The sequence below is a fragment of the Patiria miniata genome, unplaced genomic scaffold (genome assembly GCF_015706575.1).
Source record: "Patiria miniata isolate m_02_andy unplaced genomic scaffold, ASM1570657v1 HiC_scaffold_19, whole genome shotgun sequence".
In the NCBI taxonomy this organism is placed as follows: domain Eukaryota; kingdom Metazoa; phylum Echinodermata; class Asteroidea; order Valvatida; family Asterinidae; genus Patiria; species Patiria miniata.
The window spans coordinates 8,512,829-8,538,682 of record NW_024037057.1 but is presented as its reverse complement, the minus strand read 5'-3'; the positions used below and the strand labels follow the sequence as shown (position 1 = coordinate 8,538,682).

Genomic DNA, 25,854 nt, shown 5'->3' with positions numbered 1-25,854 from the left:
GAAAACAGACAGGGGATTTATATACAGCTAGACACTGAGTTTTTTTGTACGTGGGGCTGTTGTGTTCATTTCAAATGAAGCATTGTTAATACGTAGAAAACTGGCGCATATATGTCCTTCAAAGGACTTTTGTAGAGCTAGTCCATGCGGAACAGACTACAGCCGGCCCGTCGGACAAAGACCGATCGTACGTTCTGTAGCCTTTCCCGTTTTGGCGAATATTAAACTCTGCTGAACTAGTCTGATGAATTTCTGCTGAACTTCGGCGCCGCTTAATTGCTCTCTGAATCTTTAGTCATGGCTAGGAGCGGGAGCGTCTCGAGCGGCCCTGACGCTGGCTGGGCATGGGCGGTCCTAGGGGCGTGTCACCTGGCCTTCTTTTTGTGGGAGGGACTGTGTAAAGGACTCGGTGTGCTACTGCCGACGCTGACAGAACAGTTTAACACGGAGACGTGGCCCGTTGGTTGGGCGATCGGACTGATGCTGGCAGCCAGGGGATTATCAGGTAGGAATGGTGTATTGGAAATTGTCTATCGAATTGTAAGAGTCGATCAGAACATGGAGGAAACATTTCAGAATTCGGAAAAAAAACTCTCAGCTTTTATACATGTATAAACATAAAATCCACCGATCCTTTTTTTTTAAATTCAAATGTTTTAGGGTTGCATTTTTGGGTCACCCTGTATAATACACTTGTGATTACAATCTTGTATTATATGAGATGGTACAGTTACATTCTATGAAAATGGCAACTTAGAAATAAATGTTCTCAATAAAATATAAAACACAGTCTGATATCCGCTTTTATCTTTCCCCCTTTTGCTCCTCGGCCCTTTACATGGAATGGCTTAATTGATGACTTTGATGACATTGGTAATGTTATTCTTCCTTACAGGGTTGCTTCTAAGTTCTCTTGAACACAGATGGCAACATCGACCTGTAGCCGTTGTGTGTGGTGTCCTGGCGTCTCTGGGTGTTCTAGCTGCCTGTGTGACGAATAACGTGGTGCAATTTGGACTGTGTATCGTGTTACTGACAGGTAAATCCTAGTTTCCATATCGGCGTTAAAGCTATAGTCAATCATTTGCAGCCATCCGAAAAGTAACTGGCGTAATTATTGTTGAAAAACATACTTGGTTGAAAGATAGTAAGGGGTTTAAACTCCCTGTGAAATTATTCTTTCTGGCAAGCTGTCATTTTGAAGTAATCAACGAAAGAAGGCCTTTCCAACGGTGCGTCTTAAGACGCACCGTAGGAAAATTTAAATTTGTAGTTCGTTTTGTTATTCGGCGAAGCGCGCGCAAGCATTGGCACGACGCACATTTGTTTAGGAAGGGCATGGTTTGTCATTTATAATCCCCAAGTTATCTGTGTTCAGGGTTCCTGCAATGTAATTTGTTTAATGCAATCATTGACAATGCAGATCCCTCTAAGTGAGCTACGGAGGTTCCAATCGTCCAAACTGTTTTTATTTAGCTCGCACCAGCAGTCATACGACTGTCCGTTTGGTTTGGTATGAAAATTTACACATTCGATCTGGCTATGCTCCGTGGTTTAAGGTCGTATGGCGGCTGCCTTATGCGCCTTTAAAGGCCTCTGGCTTGACCACGTTGTAGCTGCATGCGTCCTTCGTAATTCAACTTTAGTGCGAGTAAGGACGATAACCCCAATTCTTTTTTTAATTAAAGCTGCATGCGTCCTTCGTAATTCAACTTTAGTGCGAGTAAGGACGATAACCCCAATTCTTTTTTTAATTAAAGGTGCTGCATGTGGTATCCTACTGAACTGTTGCCTGGTTCTTCTTGGTGTGTACTTCGACCGTTATTACGCAATGGCTAACGGCATCGCTTGCGCTGGAACCTCAATTGGTATCCTGATCTTCGCACCCGTTACACAGTTTCTCCTCGACGTCTACGGATGGAGAGGGTGTCTTCTTCTGATTGGTGGAATGTTGCTTCACTTGATTGTGGTTGGTTCGCTCTTTCGTCCGTTGTCCAATCGTCTCAACGAACAGAACCATCAGAGCGCGTTCGGTCATGATCATTCGTACAAGCAGATCGATCATGACGTCAGCGATGACGATGAAACGCAGGGCGTGTCTCGTGGAAATGTCGACACCGTCGACCAAGGAGCTGTTTGCGGCGGTGACATAGACTCAAGGGACCGGGCCGGCCGAGGCCAAGCTACCGACTTGGTCTCAAGATTCATCCAAGCCACGAATCTCGATCTCTTTTGGAGTCTGTCCTACTTGGTTCTGCTCGCCTGCGTGTGCAACCTTTGCGTGGTCATCGTGGCTTGGGTAGTGTTCACCGTGCCCAACTGCATAGTCAAGGGTCTGCCGACCAAGCAGGCATCGGCGGTGGCTGTGGCCGGCGGCCTGGGCATTCTGACGGGCCAGCTGGGCCACGGGCCCCTGGTGGATCGAGAAATCCTCGGTGCCCGGTCCATGATGTACCTGGCCCACTTTCTCATGGGGCTGGCCTTCTTGGTAGACCCGCTGCTGGACTGGCTCTGGCCGCTGGTCGCAGGCAATTTCATTTTCGGCGTCGGATTCGGCATCGCGCTTCCCCTGTCCTTCACCATGATTCGTAACTTGGTGGGCGGGGCTAGGATGAGCAGCGCGGTGGGGTGGGCGGAGGCAGCCGGAGGGATCACTCGGATCGTGGCAAGTTTTCTCACAGGTAAGCAGTTTGATTAAAAACACTAAATAATATACTTTACCTTCAAAAGCCAAACTTGAACTTACTCATACAGTTGAAACGATCTTCATAAACAATTTGTACCATCATCAACATCATGTATCAACACTGCGGCAAGTACGCTTCAGTTAATTCTCAAGACCTCTGAGACATAGTACGTCTAGCCGCAACTTGACTCCAGTCGCATTTGAAGATGCTTTTTATACGGGATCATGAGAATCCGGACTCCCAATGACAACATCATTGCAAGGCGGTCATGTAGTGGAAAATTTGCAAAGACTGGTATGAATAAACGGGAACTTTCTTCCTTCTGAGAAATAGACCGGTTTATATACAGTAGACAGTTTGTGTAACAGGACGATTCATCGTCCTTTATCGTCCTATAGGACGATAAATCGTCTTCATTCATCACAACACATTAATACATGTATTGTCATTGTAGACACTATTTTGATGTTGGCTTGAAACAGTTTTTGTTTATACGAGTAATTGTGTGATGAAAATTTCTTGCCTTTTTTTTTTTAGCCAAGTACATGTATATCACACAGATGTATATATCTTTGCGTTTTGTAGGGTGGCTCTACGACCGCACCGGAAGTTATGACCTCTCATTCCTGATCATCGGGTCAATACCGTGTCTCGTCCTCCTTCTGTTCCTTCTAGAAGACGTCTTGCTGATTTACAGGTCCAGGAAAGAGCGAAAATAGCCTAAGATGCCTATCTTTGGTATTATTCTAGACTCAATTATTGTATGTTGTTTAATGTCAACTATGTTAACTAAACATGGGCGGAGTTTGTTTTTTATTCCAAGTATCATTCAAAAGATAAAAATTCATTGTTTTATAATGGGACTCCCTTCATGTATTGATAGTCAAGCACAGAGTGAGCCTGTTTTATTTTCTACATTTTTTGGTTTTTTTTTTTAATTTAATGTTTTGATGTCTTGATTCTTATGCAAATTTGCAAATTTTGAATTTTTTTACTGTAAATTAATCAATTTATTCTATTTTATTGGATGATGTACGATAAATGTAAATAAATGAATAAATAAAAGTGAATTACTTTTGTATCGCTAGAAAAATAGCAAATGAAACAAAATATATTTTTCAGAAGTATATTCATTAATAGCACGGGCGAGTTACTTCTAATGTGGATTTTGCGACCTTTTTTTCCAGAGACATGGCCCTTCACAACTAAATGCCAAGATTTTGAGTCACTTTATATAAATCAGTTTTTGTTTGTTCAGGGTCCTTTTACAAGGGCAATTATCTTGTCAGCTCTTGTGAGTGTTCGTTTTGCAAGGGTCCCTGTAAAGCAGTGGACTAAACAAGGGCGATATATTTTTGTTACAAGTTTAAAGGGAAGATGGAAAATGTCCTGAAATTTTCCAGATGAATACTGGATAAGCGAATGCCAAATAGATTCACGGAATCAAAACAATGTTTTGAAAAACACCTTTTATTGTGACTGATCGACATCTAGCCTTATTTTGGTCAAATGAATCACAATTTTACACAATTCTCAATATATTTCAGAGTTAAAATTGTAAAAAAAAAATAGTACACAAACTTTACCTAAAACCTTTTAACATTTTTTTTATTTCCTATGATGAATCAAAGTGTGTTTATATATGTTCAAAGTTTACATGTAGAAAAATATCCTAATGACTATTAAAGGATATCTAGTCCATTCCTCAAACTTAGACTTCATTTTTGGCTTCGGTTCCAGGTTCTAACTAACTTCAAAGAGATTCTGGGAAAGGGGATGGGGAACACTTGTGGAGGTAGCCTTGGTCAAGGCTAATGCCCCCTCCCCATGCATTAGCCTTGGTCAAGGCGCTCGAGGATAGTGTCCGATGATCGCTTGGAGTCATGATGTGAGTGAGCGCAGCTTCTGTTTAGAGGCCGGCCATCAATCCTTGGACACTATCGTCGACCGCCTTGACCAAGGCTAACGGGGAGGGAACACGAGGCCTATGCCAATGTGTCCCCCTCTCAAAATTTGATGAAGCAAAACCGAGCTTTGTATCGTTTGAAACTTAAACCAAACCCATTTGTGCCCTCCTCTTCTCTGCCCCCACCCTCTCCCAGCCACCCACATGAAACCCGAGTTGTACTACTGCCTTTTTAATGTCTACAGCTCATCAAACAGCATGTCTGCGTCTGGATCAGATTTGGAGGATCGACTGGACGTGGTCCGTGACAGGCGCCCTGTTTCAGAAGTGCCTGGGGTCGAAGGCGTAGCACTCCTGAAGAAAAATGGAATAAATAAACTACAGATAACACAAAGTTGACTTATGAACATGTCATTCACAAGTCAATCACAAGTTAATCACAAGTCATTCACAAGTCAATCACAAGTCAATCACAAGTCAATCACAAGTCAGTCACAAGTCAATCACAAGTCAATCACAAGTCATTCACAAGTCAATCACAAGTCAGTCACAAGTCAATCACAAGTCAATCACAAGTCAATCACAAGTCAATCACAAGTCAATCACAAGTCATTCACAAGTCAATCACAAGTCAATCACAAGTCATTCACAAGTCAATCACAAGTCAATCACAAGTCATTCACAAGTCAATCACAAGTCAGTCACAAGTCAATCACAACTCAATTACGAGTCAATCACAAGTCATTCACAAGTCATTCCCATGTCATTCACAAGTCAATCACAAGTCAATCACAAGTCATTCACAACTCAATCACAAGTCATTCACAAGTCAATCACAACTCAATTACGAGTCAATCACAAGTCGATCACAACTCAATTACGAGTCAATCACAAGTCCATCACAACTCAATCACAAGTCATTCACAATCAATCATAAGTCATCACAAGTCTGTCACAAGTCATCACAAGTCCACCACAAGTACATCACAATATTCACAAGTCATAGCAAGACAAGTCACAAGAAACAGGGAAGGGAGAATACGAGAGGAACGCCAACATTATCATCTGCGGACAAACTGAGGTTCGAAATAAAACAAAAAAGACGCAAACATACCTTTCTGTTCTACCGGAGGAAACTTTGGGAACGGTAGGCTTGGATGGGGTTTGTTTGTTTGTGACTTCCCTTCTCCTCCTCCTGGGAAAAAATACAATAAATGTTATCTTGACTGTTGAAATGACGAACTTGTTTGTTCGCTTCCTTGCTGGAGCTCAGTGCATATTTTAACTTTGGAATTAATATTTTATTAGCCAATAACAGTTGATGTTACCAATTAAAATCAACAAATCAACCAATCAGCTTTAAAATCTCAATTGACCGATTGCAATCAGGTTTCCATCTCAATCAACCAATCAAATCAGAGTTACATTTTTAATCAACCAATCAAAAATCAAGTTTGCAATCTCACTATCAGCTTTAGCAATCTCATTTCACCAATCACAATCAGCTTTACGAATCTCACTGAACCAATAACAATCAGCCTTTACAACTGACCAATCACAATCATCGACAAGTACCTTTTGCCCCCAGGAGCTGCCTCATTGGTGGGTTCCTCCCCAAGGATCAGACTGCTGTCTTGGTCCACTCGCTTAGAAGGCCCAGTTCTCTTTGGAGGTCTTTTGGCTGCCTGAAAAACCAAAAACCAATTATTGACGTTATTTACGTTGTTGCCAAAATCAGAGATAATTTTCCCGGAATGCATTGCTTCTTCAACTCTTAATAGACCGGCTCCCACAATGCAACTCACCTTGGATTCCTCATCCGTGCTGACCTCTTCACCTTCTGATTCGACTGTTTGTTCGTGGTTGCTTTCCTCCCCTGATGAATGTATGTCCTGAGTCCTTTGCTTGGCTGAATTGTTGGCAGATGCTGAGTTGGCTAAAGAGATACGACAATATTTGTGACATAAATGTAAAATGATTTTATCTGGAAACAAAAAGGCAACACAGTGAGAGAAAGCAATTGACTTATTAGAAAGATGCATTACACAAAACAGGCCGAGAAATCAAATAGGCTCAAAATGTAAAAAAAAAAAACCTTCACCTTGATTGATGCTTATAAATTGTTGATCTTAAAAGTATTTTTGTGGGGCTGGCTTGAAACTGCCCCCCTCCCCCCCCCCCAAAACCCCCCAGAAATGACCAGTCAACATGTATCTGATGTTAATCGTGCACTTTTTAATTCTGTCAAGTTAGACAAGTTAATTTCAGTCACAGTGGACCAAACTTACGTTGACATTTCTGTTTTTGAGTTTAACATACCTTCTTGCTTGAGTCGTCTAATCTTTGCTTTCTTGTCGTTCAACACAACTTGGAACTGTTTCAAAGAAAATTTGCAAAAATATGGAAAAAAGGGATACACTGAATCAATGAGAACACACAGGTTTTTGGGGTTATTTGATAACATTATTATTGCTAAACACGGCTATGGATGCGGCTTCAGCTGCTGCCATAGGCCCATGTGTGACTTGCAAGTCGTAGCCTAAGTAACTTAGACACAGCCTTACCTTTGAGAAGAGTTCCTTTTCCATCTCCTCATGCATCCCGACGCACTTCTCCAGCCTCTGTCATGTTAAATAAAATAAGGAAATTAAGGCACTGACATACCCATTTTCATATTTTTTTATTGCCCTTGCCGTTTCAATAATTTGGAAATTCTATTCTCATTCTGTTACAATGCGTATGATATAGCTAAGGGCCAGCCTCTATTCATTTCCAGGACCAATTCCAGACAAGTTGCGGACATTGTACCGGGTATAAGTTGCAGGATTCTGAACAACTTCCCCGCAATCTTCCCGCAATGAAGTTATCAGTATTGTTGAGTCAAGCAGTGACTGATGAAATTTTCACAGAAGGATCTCAGGGGAAAATGCAGAGCTTCTTCCAAACAAGGTGAATGACTCTACCTGCAACTTGTCCGGAACACGTCCCCGGATATGAATTGAGATGGAAACCAAAAACTAGGAACTTAATGTACATTTGTTGGTGGCTTTGGAAGTTAGCCATGGCAGATGTTTCCAGTGGAATTTTACTGAGTTTGTTTGGGACATTTCTCTTACTTTGAGGGCATTAGCTCTCTCTGTGGACAGCCGTTCGTTCTCTCCTTCCAGGAGACGGATGTTGTCCCTCAGGGATGCGGCGTTGTCGATGGTGAAGATGAAGAGGTCTTGAATGCTCTCCGCGGAATCTTCAACTACGTCCAGCGCCACTGAGCCGAGTTGAAACTAGAAATAGATAAATAACGACTCCAAGGATTGTTTGCGATCTTGTAAGTTATTTCAAGAAGTTGATGAAAAATCTCAAACTGATGAAATTCTCAAACTAAAATACCTCACCTTGATGTTTTCATTGGACATCACTTTCTTCCACGAGAACTCTGACTTGTTTGCATCAGTTTTAAACTGGATAAAAAAAGTAATTGATCACAAAATGTAGTAATCTAAAATTAACACTTGGAATGGTAGGAAAACTGTAAACCTTAGGATATACTCCACTTTTTCTAAAATTTATAATATACCTTAGAAGCTTGAGGTCATGGTTTTAAATTCTGTTGAATACACCCTTACAAACTGAGTTGTCATTTTGTTGCTCGCACCAAAAGGTGGCAAATCTCAGATTGTTTCCGCACCACGAAGTGATGTATCGTGTGCACAAAATCTATATACAATCCATTAATACTTCGTGTTGCAACAAAACTACCAAATCTGTCTTTTGTGGTGCAGCCAACAATTTTATTCACCTCCGCATATTTTGATTTCTCTCAAATCTGCTTTGGAAAGCACTCTAAAAAAAAAAATGTAAAATTGCCTACGTGATATTCAAACGCCAACTCGCCCATGTCTTGTCTCGTCAGTGCTTTCTGTGTGTGCTCAGTGAATTCTTCGAGGCTCATGTTGACTTTTTTAGCGAGCTGGGTCAACCTCTGGCGAGAAACTGTCACATCATAAGAAGAAAACGCAAAATATTTTACATGCCGTTTGGATTTTGAGCATGGCAACTTAACTTTTAGCAATTTCAAAATAGGTTTCCAATCCGAGGGCTGAAAAACATGTGAAATGAAATCGGCCAACTTGACTTGCACCATCCCATTACCAGACAGGGCTCTGGAGTGCTCTGAAACGTGCAAAACTAAATCAGGCCCACTTTACTCGCACTTTAGCCAGCAAATTTCTCCAAAAATTCCACTGGGGCAAAGAAAATGTCCTCAGTATTTCACCAACCAAGTTTGCAGACTCAATTCAACTTTTAAAGGAGACTTTTCTTCAATATTTTGCACATGAGAGGGAAGTCAAGTGATTTCAAAATGGGGCTAAATACTAGACTGGTACATGTCCAACCATGGTCCAACTATTTGAAAAGACTGATCTCTTCACTCAGTATCAATAGTCTGGTGGCTTGAGTATGGAGAAATGTGTAGTAAACTGGGACTAGTTCCCGCTTCATGCCACATGTTTCTTTTGGCATGGTTGATTGATGCAGTACTGAAGCTGTGTTGGACTGGTTGTTTTAGGTGCCAGTCTGTTTTCTTGGTTTGCATGTTTTCAATACCTTAAGTTTTGGGACTCTCATACACAGTATTGAGAGTCCCAAATTTTCGGACTATCCCAATACTAGCAAGTTTTTTTTTTCAAGTTTAAAATCACATGACCGCATCAGATCACATGACAACATTTCTTAACATATAGAAGGGCATTTTGGTCAATTTGTAACCAACCCTTCTGCAGTTGTTGGCTCAGCAACGTTTTGTAAAAAGAAGGAAATTTGTGACAAACTGACTTTGCCCCTCCCACGAGTTGACTGCGTCTGTCATGACCAGATCAAATCCATCTTTGCCTCCATTCTTGGCAGTGGTTTGTAGGAAGTACGGCTGACGACCGACGTCGATGCGACATAACGTCTGACCAGGCATCCTGCTAGTGACAAAATCCCTAGGCCTAACCAAAAAAAAAAAAAAAAAAAATCAAAGGAATTTTCAATTACTATACTATTTTGCTTAACTTGAAATACCTAACAACACTCAACAGTTGGAAAATATCAAAGGAATGTGATGGCTACAACTGATGATTCCCCCGCCCATTTCCCCTCCCACAGATCCGCCCACAATTTGAGCCTATAGCGCCCTCTTGCTTATGACTGCACAGATCATCAGACAGTCAGATATTCTGACAGTCGAGAAAGGGGCATTTTTTCAAGCATTCGTGGCATATTCGGGATTGATTTAGGTTACAAAATTTCAGTAAGAATTAACGACTTTGCACCTTGTTTTTTTAAATGTCATATACTCACTTTTCAACATAAAAGCGCAACGACAATTACCTCTCCGATGTCAAGCATCACCTACTACGGCAATATTGAAGAGCGCCCTCCAGTGGCCATCCAAGGAGTCGGTTTACTAAAAACGAGGTGCATGATGGGAAATCTTGCTACCGTGAATTTTCAATAGCGCCTCCAAGCGTCAAGTTTTCCTCATTTTAATAATCATCATGGCACCCGTGGCAGAGCCAGAGAAAAAAACTCCTGAAACAGAGAAGAAAAGTGAAAAAGAAGAGAGCAAAAATGGCAAGAAAGTTGAAGAGGACAAGGAAGCAGATTTGGTATGAAACGTGTTAATGATTAAGGTCGATTTTGGTGAAGTTTAAGGAGGTTTGACGGACCACGAAGCAGTTTCAAAGTTCGCTTTTTGTCCGTCGTGTGTGTCGCGTGCAGCAAATTCTGCACTGTCATTTTATTTATGCAGTATTTACCTTTACCCGTTGCGCTATTAAAGCGAAAATGAATAATGCAATAGTGCTATTGTTTTTGCTATTGTTTTTGATATAATATTTACTGATTTGATAAAGCGGGCAGTTAATGTGTGAAAATGTTATTGATTTTCTATTTTTCCTTGGCTTATTTCAAGCTTTTTTTATGTAAATTTGTTGTCACCGAATTGAAATTGTGTATTTTTTTTACCAACTTTTTGATTGGGGCATACTTTAACCTGTAAAATGCATAATGAAAGTCAACGTTTATGACAACTTAGTTTCATATTCTTAAAAATAATGAACAGCCCTACACTTTTCTTACTTTTTGTACTCAAATTTGCCTTTTTTCTTTTATAATCAGTCAGAGGAAGACAAGCAGTTACAGGAGGAACTGACCATGCTGGTGGAAAGACTAACGGTGAGTTTGAAATGGTCGGATATAAAATGGTTGATGAAGCTTCCTCTGTCTATTTACTGGTTTTACATGCTGTCTTTTGTTTTCACAGTTTGGGAGTGGAGTTACATATTTGTTTTAGGGAGTTTTTTGGTTTACATATCAGCTTGCTGTTGTTTTTCTCACTTTTTTTTAACGAAGATATACCCCAAGATTCTTGTCAGGCCACCTCTTGCTTTTACACATTGAAACAGAGAAATTAATATTTTAACATTGAACAAATCATAAATTATCTTTAAACACAATAATAATTGAAGGCTATGACCTACTTTGTTGCTCAGATTACCTTAAACCCTAACTCCTTGGGCCTTTTTGCTAGGATGTAGCCTCAGTCCTGCAAAATCCTGCAATTGGCCTCATGAAAAAAATAGCATATAGCCTCAATCCTGCAAATTCCTCCATTATTTCTTGGATATTGTCCGTGGAGGGGTGACCACTGCCTGAATCCTGTAAAATCCTGCGGCAGTGACTGTCAGTATGTTGAGGCTTGGCCAGTGACATCCTGGGGCAGTACGGAGGATTTCAAGCATTATCCAGGCCTATATCTATGCATGGCTGAGCAAAAACAACACAAGGTCCGGCCCAAGACCTTGATAAAGTGCATCCTATGAAATCAGTAATGCCATGTAGCCTCAATCCTCCAAATTCCTCCCCTTTGGCAAAGAGGATTTTGAAGGATTCAGGGCGGTTAGGGCTAATAAAATTACAGACTAACCAAAGACTACGCGTAATAATCTTCTATATTTTTACTGGACGTCTTGTAGGAGAAGGATACCTCGTTGTACCGACCAGCCTTGGAGCAGCTGAGGCAGATGATCCGAGCCTCCACTAGCTCCATGACGTCGGTGCCCAAGCCCCTCAAGTTCCTGCGGCCGCATTACGGTACCATCAAGGAAGTGTTTGAGAAGATGGGTGACGGGGAGAATAAGGTGAGAATGTACAAATTTATGTTTTAAAACAGAGAGCCAGAATGACAACTCTAGGGATTTATGTAACGTCCGTGACAGAGCTTTTAAGAGCTCAGTGAACCTGAAAAGGTATTTTTCAAATCTTGCACATCCATCATTATCTAGTAATGGAGATTACAGACTAGGAATTTTGGATCATTTCTCTGAATCTTTTATTATATATCATCGTTAAAGGGAATATACATCATTTGCTTTTGCTGTAATTTTCAGAAATGGATGGAATTGGGGGGTTTGAAATATATAGCAAATATAGTTACACTGACTTTTTTGAGGTTTTGGGTTCGAAAATGCTATAAAAACCAAGAAAAACAATCATTTTCCTGTAGTCTGGTTCCCTGACTCCATTTAAGAAGAAACAGAGCAGGTTACATATATTGGGGAATTGTAAGGTCAGGGAACCAGTCTAGCTGGCTTGTACCCGTTCATAGGTGTGTAATCGATTGCAAACAAGTGCGATGGTCAACTGGGGCCAGTATTTGAAAAAAAAGCCAGTTTTTTCCAACGCTGATTGGCCGATCAGCGTTGGAAATTGATACAAAAATACCACTTTTCTTGAAAATGACAGTATACCAGGTGCCATGATTTTACAGGATGCTTTACACTGTCATTCACTAACAGTCCAGCAAGGTATCTCAAATTGATTTGGTAGTTTTATTTTTTGATGTTTGCAAATGTTGTATTTTCCCTTTAAGTAGCTGTGTCACTGACATTACACTTCCTTTCATAACACTGGAATTGTCCAGGAACAAGGTGTTAAAAGCGTGCGTGCATTCATCTTGCTCACAATTCGATGGCCTACAGTCTCTCTTGATTTTTCTCGAATTGATTCTAAAAACGTTCAAATACTTTCTCGAGTTTTCTATGTGTTTGTTGGACACAACTAACAATTTATTCCTGTATCTATCATTTGTCATTAAAGGAAACGACGTTAGGAGAGAAAAATACAATGAATCTGATTTGGTGAATGAAAGCATCACAGTTTTTGTTTTGTCTGTTTGTTTGTTTGTTTGCTTGTTTTTTTTTAATTTTGGGTTGTTTTGTTTTCAGTATTTGTATAAATTCTTGCCTTTTTTACACTGTTTAATTATATTTTCTTGCGGTATTTTTTTTCTCAACCTGTCAGAGATTCTGTGCAGACATCATCTCTGTCCTAGGCATGACAATGAGTGACAACAAGGATTGTCTAAACTTCCGCATGCTGGGCTCCAAAGAAGACATCGGCACATGGGGCCATGAATATGTCAGGTGAGAGACTTTAAGCCGTTTTGTGACATTTTGTGACACTCTGTGATACTGCGTGAATATCTGTGACATTTTGTGACACGCTATGACGCTTTGTGACCCTCTTTGAAACTGTGACAGGTTGTGACACTTTGTGAATATTTATGACATGTTGTGACACTCTACGACAGTATGGGACACTCTGTGACACTTTGCAAAACTGTGACAGGTTGTGACACTTTTTTGTGACACTTTTTGACACTTAATGACACTCTACGGCAGTATGTGACACTCTGTGACACTTTATGAAACTGTGACAGGTGTTGACCCTTTTGACAATTTATGACACTTTGTGACACTCTGAGACATTTTATGGCATTTTGTTCTTTAACTGGTAGAAAGAAATGACCCTACCACTCTTTCACAGTTTTGGCCACCACACATTTTATCCTCTGACACTACCTTTTTTCCCCCAAAAAAACCCATTTCAACAGACACCTAGCCAATGAGATCGGCCAGATCTGGGGAGAGACAGAAGATGAAAGTGCCAAGGACCAGCGGGACGGACTCCTGGTCCTGGCAAGACAGATCGTCCCGTACCACATGAAGCACAACGCCGAGGCTGAGGCCTGCGATCTGCTCATGGAGATCGAGAAACTAGACCTGCTGGAAGAATTTGTGGATGAGAATGCCTTCCCCAGGGTCTGTCTGTACTTGACAAGGTCAGTGGGGTGGGGGGGGGGGGGGGGTTCACAGACTTGGGGGGGGGGAGGCTGGGAGAGAGAGAGTGGGGAAAGGGGAGGATTACTGTAAGTTGTATTCATGGAAATCATCATGTTGGGCATCATGGTGTTCGTGTTCTTTGGCAAGACACTTTACTGCAATTGCCTCTCTTTAAGATAAGATCCATGAATATGGATAAATTCTTGGCCAATCCGATTTGATTCCAGTAGCATGCATATTCATACGAATGATTGAATATTCGTACTAAATACTAGACTTGTCTCAATCCACAGTTGCGTCAATTATGTCCCGGAGCCAGAGGACTCCATTTTGCTGCGGACCGCGCTGGGAATCTTCCGCAAGTTCAAGCGTTATGCGGAGGCCATGAGACTGGCCATCCAGTTGAACGACATGGAGTTGGTTGAGGACATCTTTACCACTTGCAAAGACAGGTAGAATATCTCCATTTTGTATATTTTTTGTATTCAATATCGAGTTTGTGACATTGTTAATCCTATCACCCAATAGCACACTGCATAGGGTTCAGAAAGGTTTCCTGAAGTAAGCAAAGTACGTATAAAAAAACGACAGAAAGATAAAAAAAATCAAACTAGGTTTTGCCCTTCACCGACGTATAAACACTGTATACTCAGTGTGTTATCTCCCTAGTGAAAGTTGGAAAAAATAACTTGGGTGGGACTCGAACCCATAAACTCCCGCTTTCTAGTGCAGACGTCTTACCACTCGACCACTGAGAAAACTGGATCGGTTGGCTGGGTCGAATCTGATGTAAATAGCAGCGGGTCCGCATACTATTCATAAGATAAAAAAAGTTAAATAAAAATTTCTTCCCATCTAACGGCACAGATAATTTGGAGGGTGTTATACCATAAACTCATGGTGGGAGAAATTGGAGATTTCAAAATCCACTTATCCTATTTTTGTTCAATCTGAGTAACGGTTAACTCCTTTCACTGGATTTCCCCGTTCAGCTCCCAGTCATTCCACCAAAAAAGTGAGGAGTGCGGTGCCGTATGCAATGCCTTCCACAAAGATTGGGTACAGTTTTCAAGATTCATTGTCCAGTTGGCCTTTCCAAAAAAATTAAGAGTTTTAATGGTGAAAAACTAGATGGGAACTCTTTGATCAGTCGATTCATGAACCAAGAAGACTGCTAGCGAGTGACTGCAGTTACAATCAGAGACCATGGAGCAAATTGGGGGATGTCCCAGATACTTTCGGTAGCTTGTGTCAAAAAAAATGGAAGGCCTTAATTTTTTCAGGTTGATTTCGAATATCCGGTTTCCAAAATCCAAACCGAATAGTGGGATTCAAAATGAGTTTTAAAAAATACCGATTTTAATCCCAGTTCTACCGTAATCACATTGGCCATATCAAACTGCAAGAACTGCACTGTATCGTTGCGCTTGTATCTGTTTATCATTTCTAATTTCTATCTTAATTTTTTTTTGTTTATAGCCTAGTGCAGAAGCAGCTAGCGTACATGCTCGGCGCTCAGCAGATTTTCCTAGAGTTGAACGAGGAAATCGAAGATTACGATGACCTGACGGAGATCATGTCCAACAGCCAACTGAACATCAACTTCCTTGCTCTTGCCAGGGAGGTATGTTGAGAACCTTATTTCCAGTCGCCCCCTCCCCTAGCCAATCACCCCCTCTCCTAGCGTGGCAGAAAGCGGTCCACAAGGGGGCAGGTGCGGCAGAGAAGAAGTGGCGTGAGCAGGGACGGACACGCTGGAAACAAGCGAACCAAAGCGCGGTGGCATGATCCTCATGGATCGTACGCAGCCAACAATAATATCAGCTTTGTTCTTCCCAAATTATTCTCCAAAGTAGTCAGTGTTTTTTCTGTGTCTTTGTCCATGGGTTGCTGGTCAGGAGCCACAAGTAACTTGAAACCAAAAAAACCAAAAAAACTTGGAGTCCGAAGTTTTCTTCATTAACCCCAACCTTCCAAAATGCTCTTTGCAAAATGGAGGATTTCACAGGATTGAGGCTGTATGGCAAAAGAATGTGTCTGATTTTGGAGGATGCACTGTGTCAAGGTCTTGGGCCGGACTTTGTGTTGTTTATGCTCAGCCATGCATAAATTTAGGCCTAGATTATACTTGAAATCCTCCACACTGCTCAAAGATGTCACTGGCTCTGCTTCAACATATTGACAGTGATTGCTGGAGGATTGAGGCTATTTGCAATTTCTACTTGGAGGCGTTTGGGTTAACTTAGCTTGGCTTTACACAAAAAAAAACTAATCTGGATTTTTTTCTGATCTAACAGCTTGATATCATGGAGCCCAAGGTTCCTGAAGACATCTACAAAAGTCACTTGGAAAACACACGTGAGTATTTAGTCCAAAGAAGGATTTTGTTGATAAGAGTTTTCAACCAAATGAAGAAATTTGCTTCAGATTAACCCTAACAGAACTCAACGCATCAAACCCAAACGACATGCTTTGTTGGAATCTGTCAGGATGGGTACAGTACCCCTAAACTGACAGTCTTTTACATTGGGTTGGCACACCTCCTGAATCAAAGTCAGAAATATGTGTGTGCAGTTTCCCATGTGGTGTTGGAATTTGCCAGGATGGGTATGATTCCTAGTGAATCATGCTAGGGAGTTAGGGTTAAGCAGAAACAGTGTAATTTTCTGAAACGACTGAGCTATCTTGCCCTGAGGCCCAGAAAAAATGAAATTGAAATTTTGAAAACAATCTTTTGTGAGTTTTACCTTTGATGTTTTCAACAGCTAGCCTTGACTTTTGGTATTTATCCACTGCTTCCTCACTCGTCCATAGTTCTTTTACCTCTGGGTTAACGATAAAATATCCCCCTGTTTGCATTATTTTTTCAGGACCGTTTGGAGCCTCAGGATCGCAGGTTGACTCGGCAAGGCAGAACCTGGCCGCGTCGTTCGTTAACGGCTTCGTCAACGCCGGCTTCGGGAAAGACAAACTGATCACGGAGGACGGAAACGTCTGGATCTACAAGAACAAAGAACACGGTCAGTGAAAAAAATTTAATTCTTAGCAGTGTTTGAAATGTTTTGTTGTTGCAAGTGTGAAAAGTTGTTACAGTTTGAAATTTGCACCAGTTGTTGATTTATGTCCTAATATTTAGTAGGTTGACACCAACTTGCTTTTTTTTGGAGGTCTTGTTTTAAAAAGTGAGAATTCTTGTCTGAAGTTTAACAAAGGTTGTAGCCCTCATTGCCTTGGTTTTTGCCTTAGTTTCCCTTTGATGTATTCTTGTGTTTTTTCCCCTAATGCTGCAGTAACTGCTAGACTTTAAAGCGGCTGTTCCGTGTGTGTTCATAACTTGCTCATGCAAATCCAACCACTTCGTTTTTTCCCGTAACTTTACGGTTGTTTGTGTTCATCTTTAAACAGCTTTTTGTGTGGGCGTGTACGTTTAAGCAATTTCTCCCCCCAGAAGCAGGACGGGCAGTTAAAGTGCATTGAGTTCATAAAGCAGTGCTGGTAACTTTTAAATATTTCTGTTGATGAATAAATTACCGGTGTTTGTCTGATCTTGAAGGCATGATGAGCACTGCGGCGTCGCTAGGTTTGGTTCTGCTCTGGGACGTGGACGGAGGATTGACTCAGATCGACAAGTATCTGTACTCGGGAGAAGATTATATCAAGGTACGGAGACACTGCAGAATATGGAACACCTAAACCTTTTCCTGGAGTTGTAGTCGAGACAATTGCAAGTCAGGCCACATGCAAGTAATGGGATGAGACTGAATAACCTGTGATAAACTTAGGATGACTTGTGATTGACTTGTGATTGACTTGTGATGACTTGTGATGACTTGTGATGGACTTGTGATTGACTTATGATGACTTGTGATGACTTGTGATTGACCTGTGATTGACTTTGATGACTTGTTGTGACTTGTGATTAACTTGTGATGACTTGTGATGACTTGTGATGACTTGTGATGACTTGTGATGGACTTGTGATGGACTTGTGATGACTTGTGATTGACTTGTGATGGACTTGTGATGACTTGTGATGACTTTTCATGACTTTTTATGACTTGTGATGACTTGTGATGACTTGTGATGACTTGTGATGACTTGTGATGACTTGTGATTGACTTGTGATTGACCTGTGATGTTTTGTGCTTGACTAGTGATGACTTGTGCTTGACTAGTGATGACTTGTGCTTGACTAGTGATGACTTGTGCTTGACTAGTGATGACTTGTGATGACTTGTGATTGACTTTTTATGACACGTTTACAACTCTGCCTTATCCCCTTCTGATTTAGTGTTTGAGAGAAGGTCAAAATGTTTCATTTGTGTTTAACAAGTTTTTCTTGCTTCTACTTCAGTCTGGCGCCCTCTTAGCTTGCGGAATCGTCAACTCCGGAGTGCGGAACGAGTGCGACCCAGCTCTAGCCCTACTGTCAGACTACGTCTTGCATGCAAACAACACCATGCGCATCGGGGCTATATTTGGGTAAGAATGTTAAAATAATTCCCCCCCCCCCAGGGGTCAATTAAGACAAAAAAAGTTTCATGCACAACTGAGATTTTTCCTTGAAAAACAGAAGTTTGCATGCACAGGCACACAGTCAGAGTATGTCTTAAGAAAGATATTGACTGTACGGCCATCGCAGATTTGTCCTTTGGAAAAAATATTGGTAGAATATCAAGCAGTTATCAAAATTTTTTTAATTTCCGCCATTGCTTGTTATTCTACCTATATTTTCAATGGACAAATCTGCGATTGCCCTATAGCCAAATATCTTTCTTATGACATCCTCTGACTGTGTGCCAGATTCCATGTTTTTATCATCAAATGAACAATCCCACCACCTGCTGTACTATCAGTGCACCACGCATCCCTCAGTGTACAGATCGTTTGTGTTCAAGGGTATTTTTCTCACTGTAGCCCTTTAAAAAATTGTCTTTCAAGGTTGGGGCTGGCCTACGCTGGATCGAATCGTGAAGACGTACTTAGTCTGATTCTGCCCGCCATGAGTGACAGCAAATCCAGCATGGAGGTAGGTTATCATCAACTGTTCTTTTAACAATTGTAAATTTCGAACATGCTTAAGTGTGAGGCGTTCTGTCAAAATGAGACAGAACGGAGCAGAGGTCGAATATTAGAAAAGAGAATAAAATACATCTAACGATGTTGTTTGTTGCACTTCAATAGGACATTCCATTGACAAGTTATGTCTGTTTAAAGTTCGCATTTACCAACATGTCAAAAAAATGAAATACTGAGAAAAATCCTTTAAAGTTTTGTGTTTTGTAGTCGTGAAAATGAAAGATGCGAATTGTTTTTCCTTAAGAAATGCTTTTATTGCACAATTTTTATACTATTTCTTAAAAATATGTGTAGTTTTTGTATCAAAAGGTAAAAATATCAGGGAGTGTAAACATCGGAAAAAAATCACCCTCATTCAGTTTTTTGCCTAAATTTCTCCACAACAGCCTGTGCACATTTTCGTCTCATTTGCCAGAATGCTCACAAAATGTCCTTCACTCACTTTCTCATTTTCCCCATTGAGGGGGTACTTGTGCGCAGCCTAACACTACGATTTCTCCAATCTTTATCGCAGGTCGTAGGCATCACAGCCCTGGCGGCAGGCATGCTGGCCGTCGGTTCCTGTAACGGCGAGGTCAGCTCAACGATCATCCAGACCATGATGGAAAAGACGTCCCTAGAACTCAAGGACACCTTCGCCCGCTACCTGGCTCTGGGACTGGGCCTGACCTACCTAGGTCAGTAACTCATCCTTATAGGATTCCAGTATGAACGATAGAGGGCGGTATGCGGACTGATAACAATGAGCAAGCCTGACCAAGGACCAGTTCTAAACAGTGGTTGATTTGTGATTCATGCTATGCTGACGTTAGTGCGAATATCTTTCAATTGAACTTTTCTTTTACTATTGCCATCGAGAAACTTGGAGATCCTGGCTCCCTGCGGTGCATTGCAATACATGCAACTATTGGTAACAAGTGGTGGTACCACAGAAAAATTTGATTGAGAACTATATATATTTTTGGTCTTTTTGTTGTTTGTTTTGTCTCTTCATTAAATTTGACCTTCTTGGAACTTCAACAGGCAAACAAGAGGCAGTAGAGGCCACACTAGCGACGTTGGACGTCCTCCCTGAACCCTTCAAACTCTTCGCCAAGATCCTTGTGGATATCTGCGCATATGCTGGTTAGTATAGTGAAATATTATTTGGTGACGTAGAATTCTTTTTAAATAACCTAGACAGTTTGGTATGTGAGTATTTGGAAACAAAAAGGATACTGAGTCGAGTCCTTTTTCAAATATTTGTATTTTTTTGTCAACTTGTGTTCAAACACTCATGTTTAGTTCTCAATGAAATGACTCAGCCCACGCAGCCTTGGTACGGTCAGAAAATGTGCGATATTCATCACAAGTAGATCACAAGTTGGATCACATGTCAATTCACAATTCCAGTCGCAAGTAGCTGGTGAATAACATAAACATTGACATTGTTACAATTTAGTTGAATTGGCTTTGCCATATTGGCTTTGAGTTGTGGCTTACTTGAAATAAATCACAAGTACCTCAACAGCAAAACTGTTCTCTCTCCTCTTTCTTGAAGGAACGGGCAACGTCCTCAAGGTCCAGAACCTCCTGCACATCTGCAGCGAGCACATCGAGGCCAAAGCCGAGGCGGAGAAGAAAGACGACAAGACCTCGGACAAGAAGGACAAGGACAAAGGGTCCGAAGACTCGGTAGCGGACCTAGCCGCGCATCAAGGCGTGGCTGCTCTCGGCATCGCCTTGATTGCCATGGGGGAGGAGATTGGGTCCGAGATGGCTCTGAGATCATACGGCCATCTGGTAAGTTTGAGATCAAGGTTGAGAATATTGTACTGTTACATTAGTGATGTGTTGCAACCTCTTTCCCAGGGTTAGTATTGATCTGACCGGTTTACATTTGTCGAATTCAATGAGGAAAGCAAGTAGATTTGATCATGAATATTCATATCTTCTCTCAATCTAATCATGCATATTAATGTCCTTTGTTTCAGTTGCAATATGCAAGAGAGCAACTTTGATTATGAATATTCATATCTTCACTCAATTTTTTCATGCATATTCATATCTCTCATTTCAGTTGCGATACGGGAAGCCTGTTACCCGTCGGGCCGTGCCGTTAGGTCTGGCCCTCATTTCGGTGTGCAACCAACCCACAACTTCAGATTCTTGACACATTAAGGAATTTTGATCATGAATATTCACATTTGCTGTCAATCTAATCATGTATATTCATATCTCTGTTTTTCAGTTGCGATATGGTGAGCCAGTCATCCGTCGGGCCGTGCCGTTAGGCCTGGCCCTCATTTCGGTGTCCAACCCCCAGCTTCAGATTCTGGACACGCTCAGCAAGTTTTCTCACGACACGGACGCTGAGGTGGCCCATAATGCAATCTTCGCCATGGGCATCGTCGGTGCTGGTAAAAGAAAATCCACCTATCAAAATTCCAACAGTCATGATCCTGAATTTAAAAGCAGTGTGGCTTATTTTCATTTGAATATGCACCACAAAAACAACCTATTCTTCCCTCATTTTTCAGGTACCAATAACGCTCGCCTGGCCGCCATGCTACGCCAGCTAGCCCAGTACCACTACAAGGACCCCTCCAATCTGTTCATGGTGCGGATAGCCCAGGGCCTGACCCATCTAGGCAAAGGCACCCTGACTCTCAGCCCCTACCACAGTGACCGACAGCTCTTGAGCCAAGTGGCCACAGCCGGACTGCTCGCTACGATCGTTGGTTTTCTGGACGTCAAGAAGAGTAAGTAGCTTGGACTTGAGGCAGATTTACGGAGTTGTAACGAGTCAGTCACTGTAATCACAAGTCAATTGCAGGTCATCGCAAGTCATCACAAGTCATCATAAGTCATCGCAAGTCATCACAAGTCAATCACAAGTCAATCACAAGTCAATCACAAGTCAATCACAAGTCAACAAATCAATAACAAGTCAATCACAAGTCATCACAAGCCATCACAAGCCATCGCAAGTCATCACAAGTCCATCACAAGTCAATCACAAGTCATCACAAGCCATCACAAGCCATCACAAGTCAATCACAAGTCAATCACAAATCAACAAATCAATAACAAGTCAATCACAAGTCATCACAAGTCATCACAAGCCATCACAAGTCATCACAAGTCAAGGTGTTTTCTTGTCTTGACAGCAATTCTGAAGAGCTCTCACTATCTCCTGTACGGACTGGTGTCGGCCATGCGACCCAGAATGCTGGTGACCTTTGATGAGGAGTTGCGACCTCTGCCCGTCCAGGTCAGAGTGGGTCAGGTACGGACACAATTCGGTCGTCATTTTAAAAATCAGTCAACAAAAATTGGACTTACTACCAGCAGTCAATTACTTGTTGCTACTTAGAAGCCAGATTAAACTTCATGCAAATTTGACGTCCATGGTCATGTTTAAAGGGAAGATACAACATTTGCAAACATCACAAAACGAAATGATCGAATTATCACGAAATACCTTACTGGATTGTTGGGGAATGACAGTCTGAAGCATCCTGTAAAATCGTGGCTCCTTGGTGTGCTGTCATTTTCAAGAAAAATGGGATTTTTCCAACGCTGGTCGGCCGACCAGCGTTGGAGAAAACTGGCTTTTTTTCAAAAAGTGCTTCTAATTTTTCATAATTAGTTATGCCGCGTTTTCTTTGCAATTGATTACACACCTGTGAAGGGGTACAAGCCTGCTAGACTGATTCTCTGACCTTACAATTCCGCAAAGGTTATACATTGCTCTGTTTCATCTTAAGTGGGGTCAGGGAACCAGACTACAAGAACATGATTGGTTTTCTTGGTTTTTCCAGCATGTACAAGCCCAAATCATGAAACAAGTCATTTTAACAATATTTGCTATAACATACTAATCCTCCAAATCCATTTATTTCTGAAACTTGCAGCAAAAGCAAATGTTGTACATTCCCTTTAACCATTAGTGACTGTACCGCCCCAAACCACCCTGCCTATTACTTCCTGTAGCGCCCCAAGTGCCCCAGCACTATATATTTTTTTGGATTCTTTTGGGAATAAACACAATGTTTTACGATGAATTACGGTTGCTAATGGGTTAAAATTTTGTGGAATTTGCTTATTTCATGAAGAATGGTTCTCAAGGTTATTTTCTTTTTGTGATAGGCTGTTGATGTCGTCGGGCAAGCCGGCAAACCGAAGACAATCACAGGGTTCCAGACGCACACCACGCCGGTACTTCTTGCGTACGGAGAGAGAGCAGAACTAGCTACTGACGAATGTATCCTTTTGCTTATTCATCAAAAATTGAATCAATTCGGGCGATTCACAATGCAATGTGCCACCAAGAGTCTGCCACAGAGAGTCCATTTTTCCCAGTGCATTGTGGGAGATGGTCGACAAATTCACAGCGCGGAACATTTGAAATTGTTAGTTTTTCCGGTCAGTAGTTTCCTAAGGGTTTGATTCGAGGATCTGTTTGCCCTTTTCTTTTCTTTTCATCAATATGGTGTTTGTTTGGAAGGCGGCAGAACGCTATGCCCCAATCTATAACAAATTAGCTCAAGTTGTCTGCTGATACACATTCAAATGGGCCGTGTTTTGTCGATCATTAACTTGAAAAATGGACTCTCCATGGCAAACTCTTGGTGGCGCACTGCATTGTGAATCGCCCGAATTATCCTGAAACCTCCCAGATACTTCAAAATCTGTTGCAATGTTTTTTGAGGATTTCTTTCAGGTTTGCAGAAGGCATGTGATCATGAGATTGCACTTCGTTGAGCTTTGTGGGAGGAAAAAATCATGTGTGCGCACTCGTTCGAAGACGTATGGCACAAATTACGTGCGGCATGATTCATTTCATTCTGAAATTTGCACAAACTGACATCATCTTTGCTTGAGCCCCAGTCGTGTTGCAGCAGTATATTCATGTTCTTCCTATTAAAACTCTCTCTTTGTTACCAAGCGAGGGGGTAGTTGTGATCAGAGTCCATAGGCCAGCCATCGTTACTTCACAAACCATAATTAAATTATCAAAGACAGTTCTTGCAACGATCCTTGACTTCGTTTCACAGATTTATCGCTGACGCCAATCGTGGAAGGTTTCGTCATCTTGAAGAAAAATCCCGACTTTGAGCAGTAGTCCATAGAAAACTACATTGTATATCTTTCAGCCCTAGTCTGTGTGGGCTACTTTAAGCCAACAGTGATGGACAAGTGTTTTTTGGATCCCAAGCAAACTTGACGTCACTTTTCTGCCATTCAAATCAGATTGTGGCATGTGGAAGAGTTCTGCGGAGAGAGATATATCATGACAAGTAGGCCGATCAATTTTGGAGACAACATGAAGCCTGCCTGCGTAAAGTAACAGCCATGTTGTGTCCAGAAATTATGGCCCCATCTTTATCCTAATCTGTCTTGTGTCTAGCTTTCTTCTATTGTCCAGTTGGCATTTACGAGAGAGGAGACTTTGAAACCCTTGTGAATTGACCTATCGCCGTTTGCGAGTTGGCCACGCCCCTTAGACAACCCTATGGATTTTGTGTACGCTAAGTTAACTTTGTCTCAGATGTTGCGCGTCCATTTGTGTAATTGGACAATATTTCGCCAGATGCGTTGACAGGATTCTAACGCGATTCTACCGCGATAGGTCAATTGCATTTGTAGTCTTACAATTTTTTCATTTGCCTTGCTCACAAATATGGCCGATATTGATAAACTATTTGGAGAACATTGTACTTTTGGTAAATGTTTCCTCAGATAAAAAACAGCACAATTCTCACAGGTTACAAAATGAGTTCTCGGTGCTTATGTTTTAATACAAGTCTGAAAACTCTTCAACATTTCTTCTTAGTGAATCATCCCAGTTCAAGAATACGTTTTTTGTAAGAATGATCAGCTGTAATAAGTCAAAGAATATTGCTCGCCCAATAGTTTTGTAAAAGTTTTATTTCAAATTTGTTTTGGTATCTGCTGTAAACTCAAATATTCAATGTCTGTAATAAATGATTAAAAATCATAATTACCAAAAAATGTGTCCCATCTGAACTTTTTTTGGTATTAAAGGGAATATACAACATTTGCAAACATCGAAAAATAAAACTACCAAGTTTTTGCGAAATACCTTAATAGGATGTTGGTAAATGACAGTCTAAAGCATCCTGTAAAATTATGGCACCTGGTATACTGTCATTTTCAAGAAAAGTGGTATTTTTGTATCAATTTCCAACGCTGATCGGCCGATCAGCGTTGGAAACAACTGGCTTTTTTCAAATACTGGCCCCAATTGACCATTGCACTTGTTTGCAATCGATTACAAACCTATGAACGGGTACGAGCCAGCTAGACTGGTTCCCTGACCTTACAATTCCCCAATGTATGTAAACTGCTCTGTTTCTTCTTATATGGAGTCAGGGAACCAGACTACAGGAAAATGATCGTTTTTCTTGGTTTTTATAGCATTTTCGAACCCAAAACCTCCAAAAAGTCAGTGTTACTATATTTGCTTTATATTTCCAACCCCCCAATTCCATCCATTTCTGAAAATTACAGCAGAAGCAAATGATGTATATTCCCTTTAAAAAGTGCTTCAGCAATTTCCGTCTGTGTGTGTCACCCTCCCACTTATTTTCCCATTGTTTCATTGTACACTCATATTGTGCTCATTTCTATTCAAAACAATAAACTATTCAAGTTTGTGGTAACAAAAAATATACTCAAAGACAATTGTTCCGCTATACATAATGTACAATTTATTTCACTTCTTTCACAAATGTAACAGTACTTATTCATGTTAATATTAAACGACCACATAAACATCTCCATTAAAACAGTTATATTATTTGCCAAGATATTTAACATGATTATAAAAAATGTTGACTGTTTCACTTTCTACGAGTAAGGAACGATATTGTGTTTTCACTTTCATCAGATATCACATCTTAACATCGCCTATTTATCTTCCAAATTATTTGCCAACCTCGTTTTTAATAGAATTTAATACATCGTAAGTATAAACGTTTGTTACAGCTATATTTTTTGGGATCAGGGA

General features: G+C 41.1%; 3 protein-coding genes across 4 annotated transcripts; 2 read left to right on the top strand and 1 right to left on the bottom strand.

The window, feature by feature from the left end:
- Nucleotides 1–54: 54 nt before the first annotated feature.
- On the top strand, nt 55–4,246 carry LOC119725653 (monocarboxylate transporter 2-like). The gene is made up of 4 exons (XM_038197138.1): nt 55–505; nt 896–1,039; nt 1,761–2,681; nt 3,273–4,246. Exons 1-4 carry the CDS (start codon nt 298–300, stop codon nt 3,404–3,406), a joined length of 1,407 nt encoding a protein of 468 aa, XP_038053066.1. The 5' UTR covers nt 55–297; the 3' UTR covers nt 3,407–4,246.
- Nucleotides 4,142–10,044, bottom strand: LOC119725654 (DNA repair protein XRCC4-like). 2 transcript variants are annotated; one of them, XM_038197139.1, is made up of 11 exons: nt 9,937–10,044; nt 9,427–9,584; nt 8,462–8,583; nt 7,986–8,051; nt 7,710–7,874; nt 7,158–7,214; nt 6,913–6,967; nt 6,399–6,529; nt 6,169–6,278; nt 5,708–5,788; nt 4,142–4,947 (listed from the first exon to the last, which is right to left on the bottom strand). In XM_038197139.1, the coding sequence occupies exons 2-11, from the start codon at nt 9,557–9,559 to the stop codon at nt 4,833–4,835; spliced, it is 1,035 nt and encodes a 344-aa protein (XP_038053067.1). In that variant the 5' UTR covers nt 9,560–9,584; nt 9,937–10,044; the 3' UTR covers nt 4,142–4,832. The 2 variants fall into 2 exon arrangements, with proteins under 2 accessions (XP_038053067.1, XP_038053068.1); XM_038197140.1 differs by having other exon boundaries at nt 9,967–10,043.
- Nucleotides 10,045–10,091: 47 nt separating this feature from the next.
- On the top strand, nt 10,092–24,833 carry LOC119725650 (26S proteasome non-ATPase regulatory subunit 2-like). Its single transcript, XM_038197133.1, has 20 exons — nt 10,092–10,244; nt 10,756–10,812; nt 11,613–11,777; nt 12,940–13,061; nt 13,532–13,759; nt 14,054–14,212; nt 15,240–15,384; nt 16,058–16,118; nt 16,631–16,780; nt 17,314–17,420; nt 18,115–18,242; nt 18,702–18,789; nt 19,354–19,516; nt 19,863–19,964; nt 20,380–20,621; nt 21,070–21,238; nt 21,359–21,580; nt 21,989–22,107; nt 22,971–23,085; nt 23,879–24,833. Exons 1-20 carry the CDS (start codon nt 10,134–10,136, stop codon nt 23,944–23,946), a joined length of 2,721 nt encoding a protein of 906 aa, XP_038053061.1. The 5' UTR covers nt 10,092–10,133; the 3' UTR covers nt 23,947–24,833.
- The last annotated feature ends 1,021 nt before the right edge of the window (nt 24,834–25,854 follow it).

Excerpts from the sequence above, each read along its gene's own strand:
- LOC119725653 (XM_038197138.1), top strand. The coding sequence starts at position 298 with ATGGCTAGGAGCGGGAGCGTCTCGAGCGGCCCTGACGCTGGCTGGGCA. Across the intron at positions 506-895 it reads GGCAGCCAGGGGATTATCAG|GGTTGCTTCTAAGTTCTCTT; the intron begins GTAGGAATGGTG and ends TCTTCCTTACAG. Across the intron at positions 1,040-1,760 it reads GTGTATCGTGTTACTGACAG|GTGCTGCATGTGGTATCCTA; the intron begins GTAAATCCTAGT and ends TTTTAATTAAAG.
- LOC119725654 (XM_038197139.1), bottom strand. The coding sequence starts at position 9,559 with ATGCCTGGTCAGACGTTATGTCGCATCGACGTCGGTCGTCAGCCGTAC. Across the intron at positions 8,584-9,426 it reads CAACTCGTGGGAGGGGCAAA|TTTCTCGCCAGAGGTTGACC; the intron begins GTCAGTTTGTCA and ends ATGATGTGACAG. Across the intron at positions 6,530-6,912 it reads TAGACGACTCAAGCAAGAAG|CCAACTCAGCATCTGCCAAC; the intron begins GTATGTTAAACT and ends GTATCTCTTTAG.
- LOC119725650 (XM_038197133.1), top strand. The coding sequence starts at position 10,134 with ATGGCACCCGTGGCAGAGCCAGAGAAAAAAACTCCTGAAACAGAGAAG. Across the intron at positions 10,813-11,612 it reads TGCTGGTGGAAAGACTAACG|GAGAAGGATACCTCGTTGTA; the intron begins GTGAGTTTGAAA and ends GACGTCTTGTAG. Across the intron at positions 16,781-17,313 it reads CTACAAGAACAAAGAACACG|GCATGATGAGCACTGCGGCG; the intron begins GTCAGTGAAAAA and ends CTGATCTTGAAG.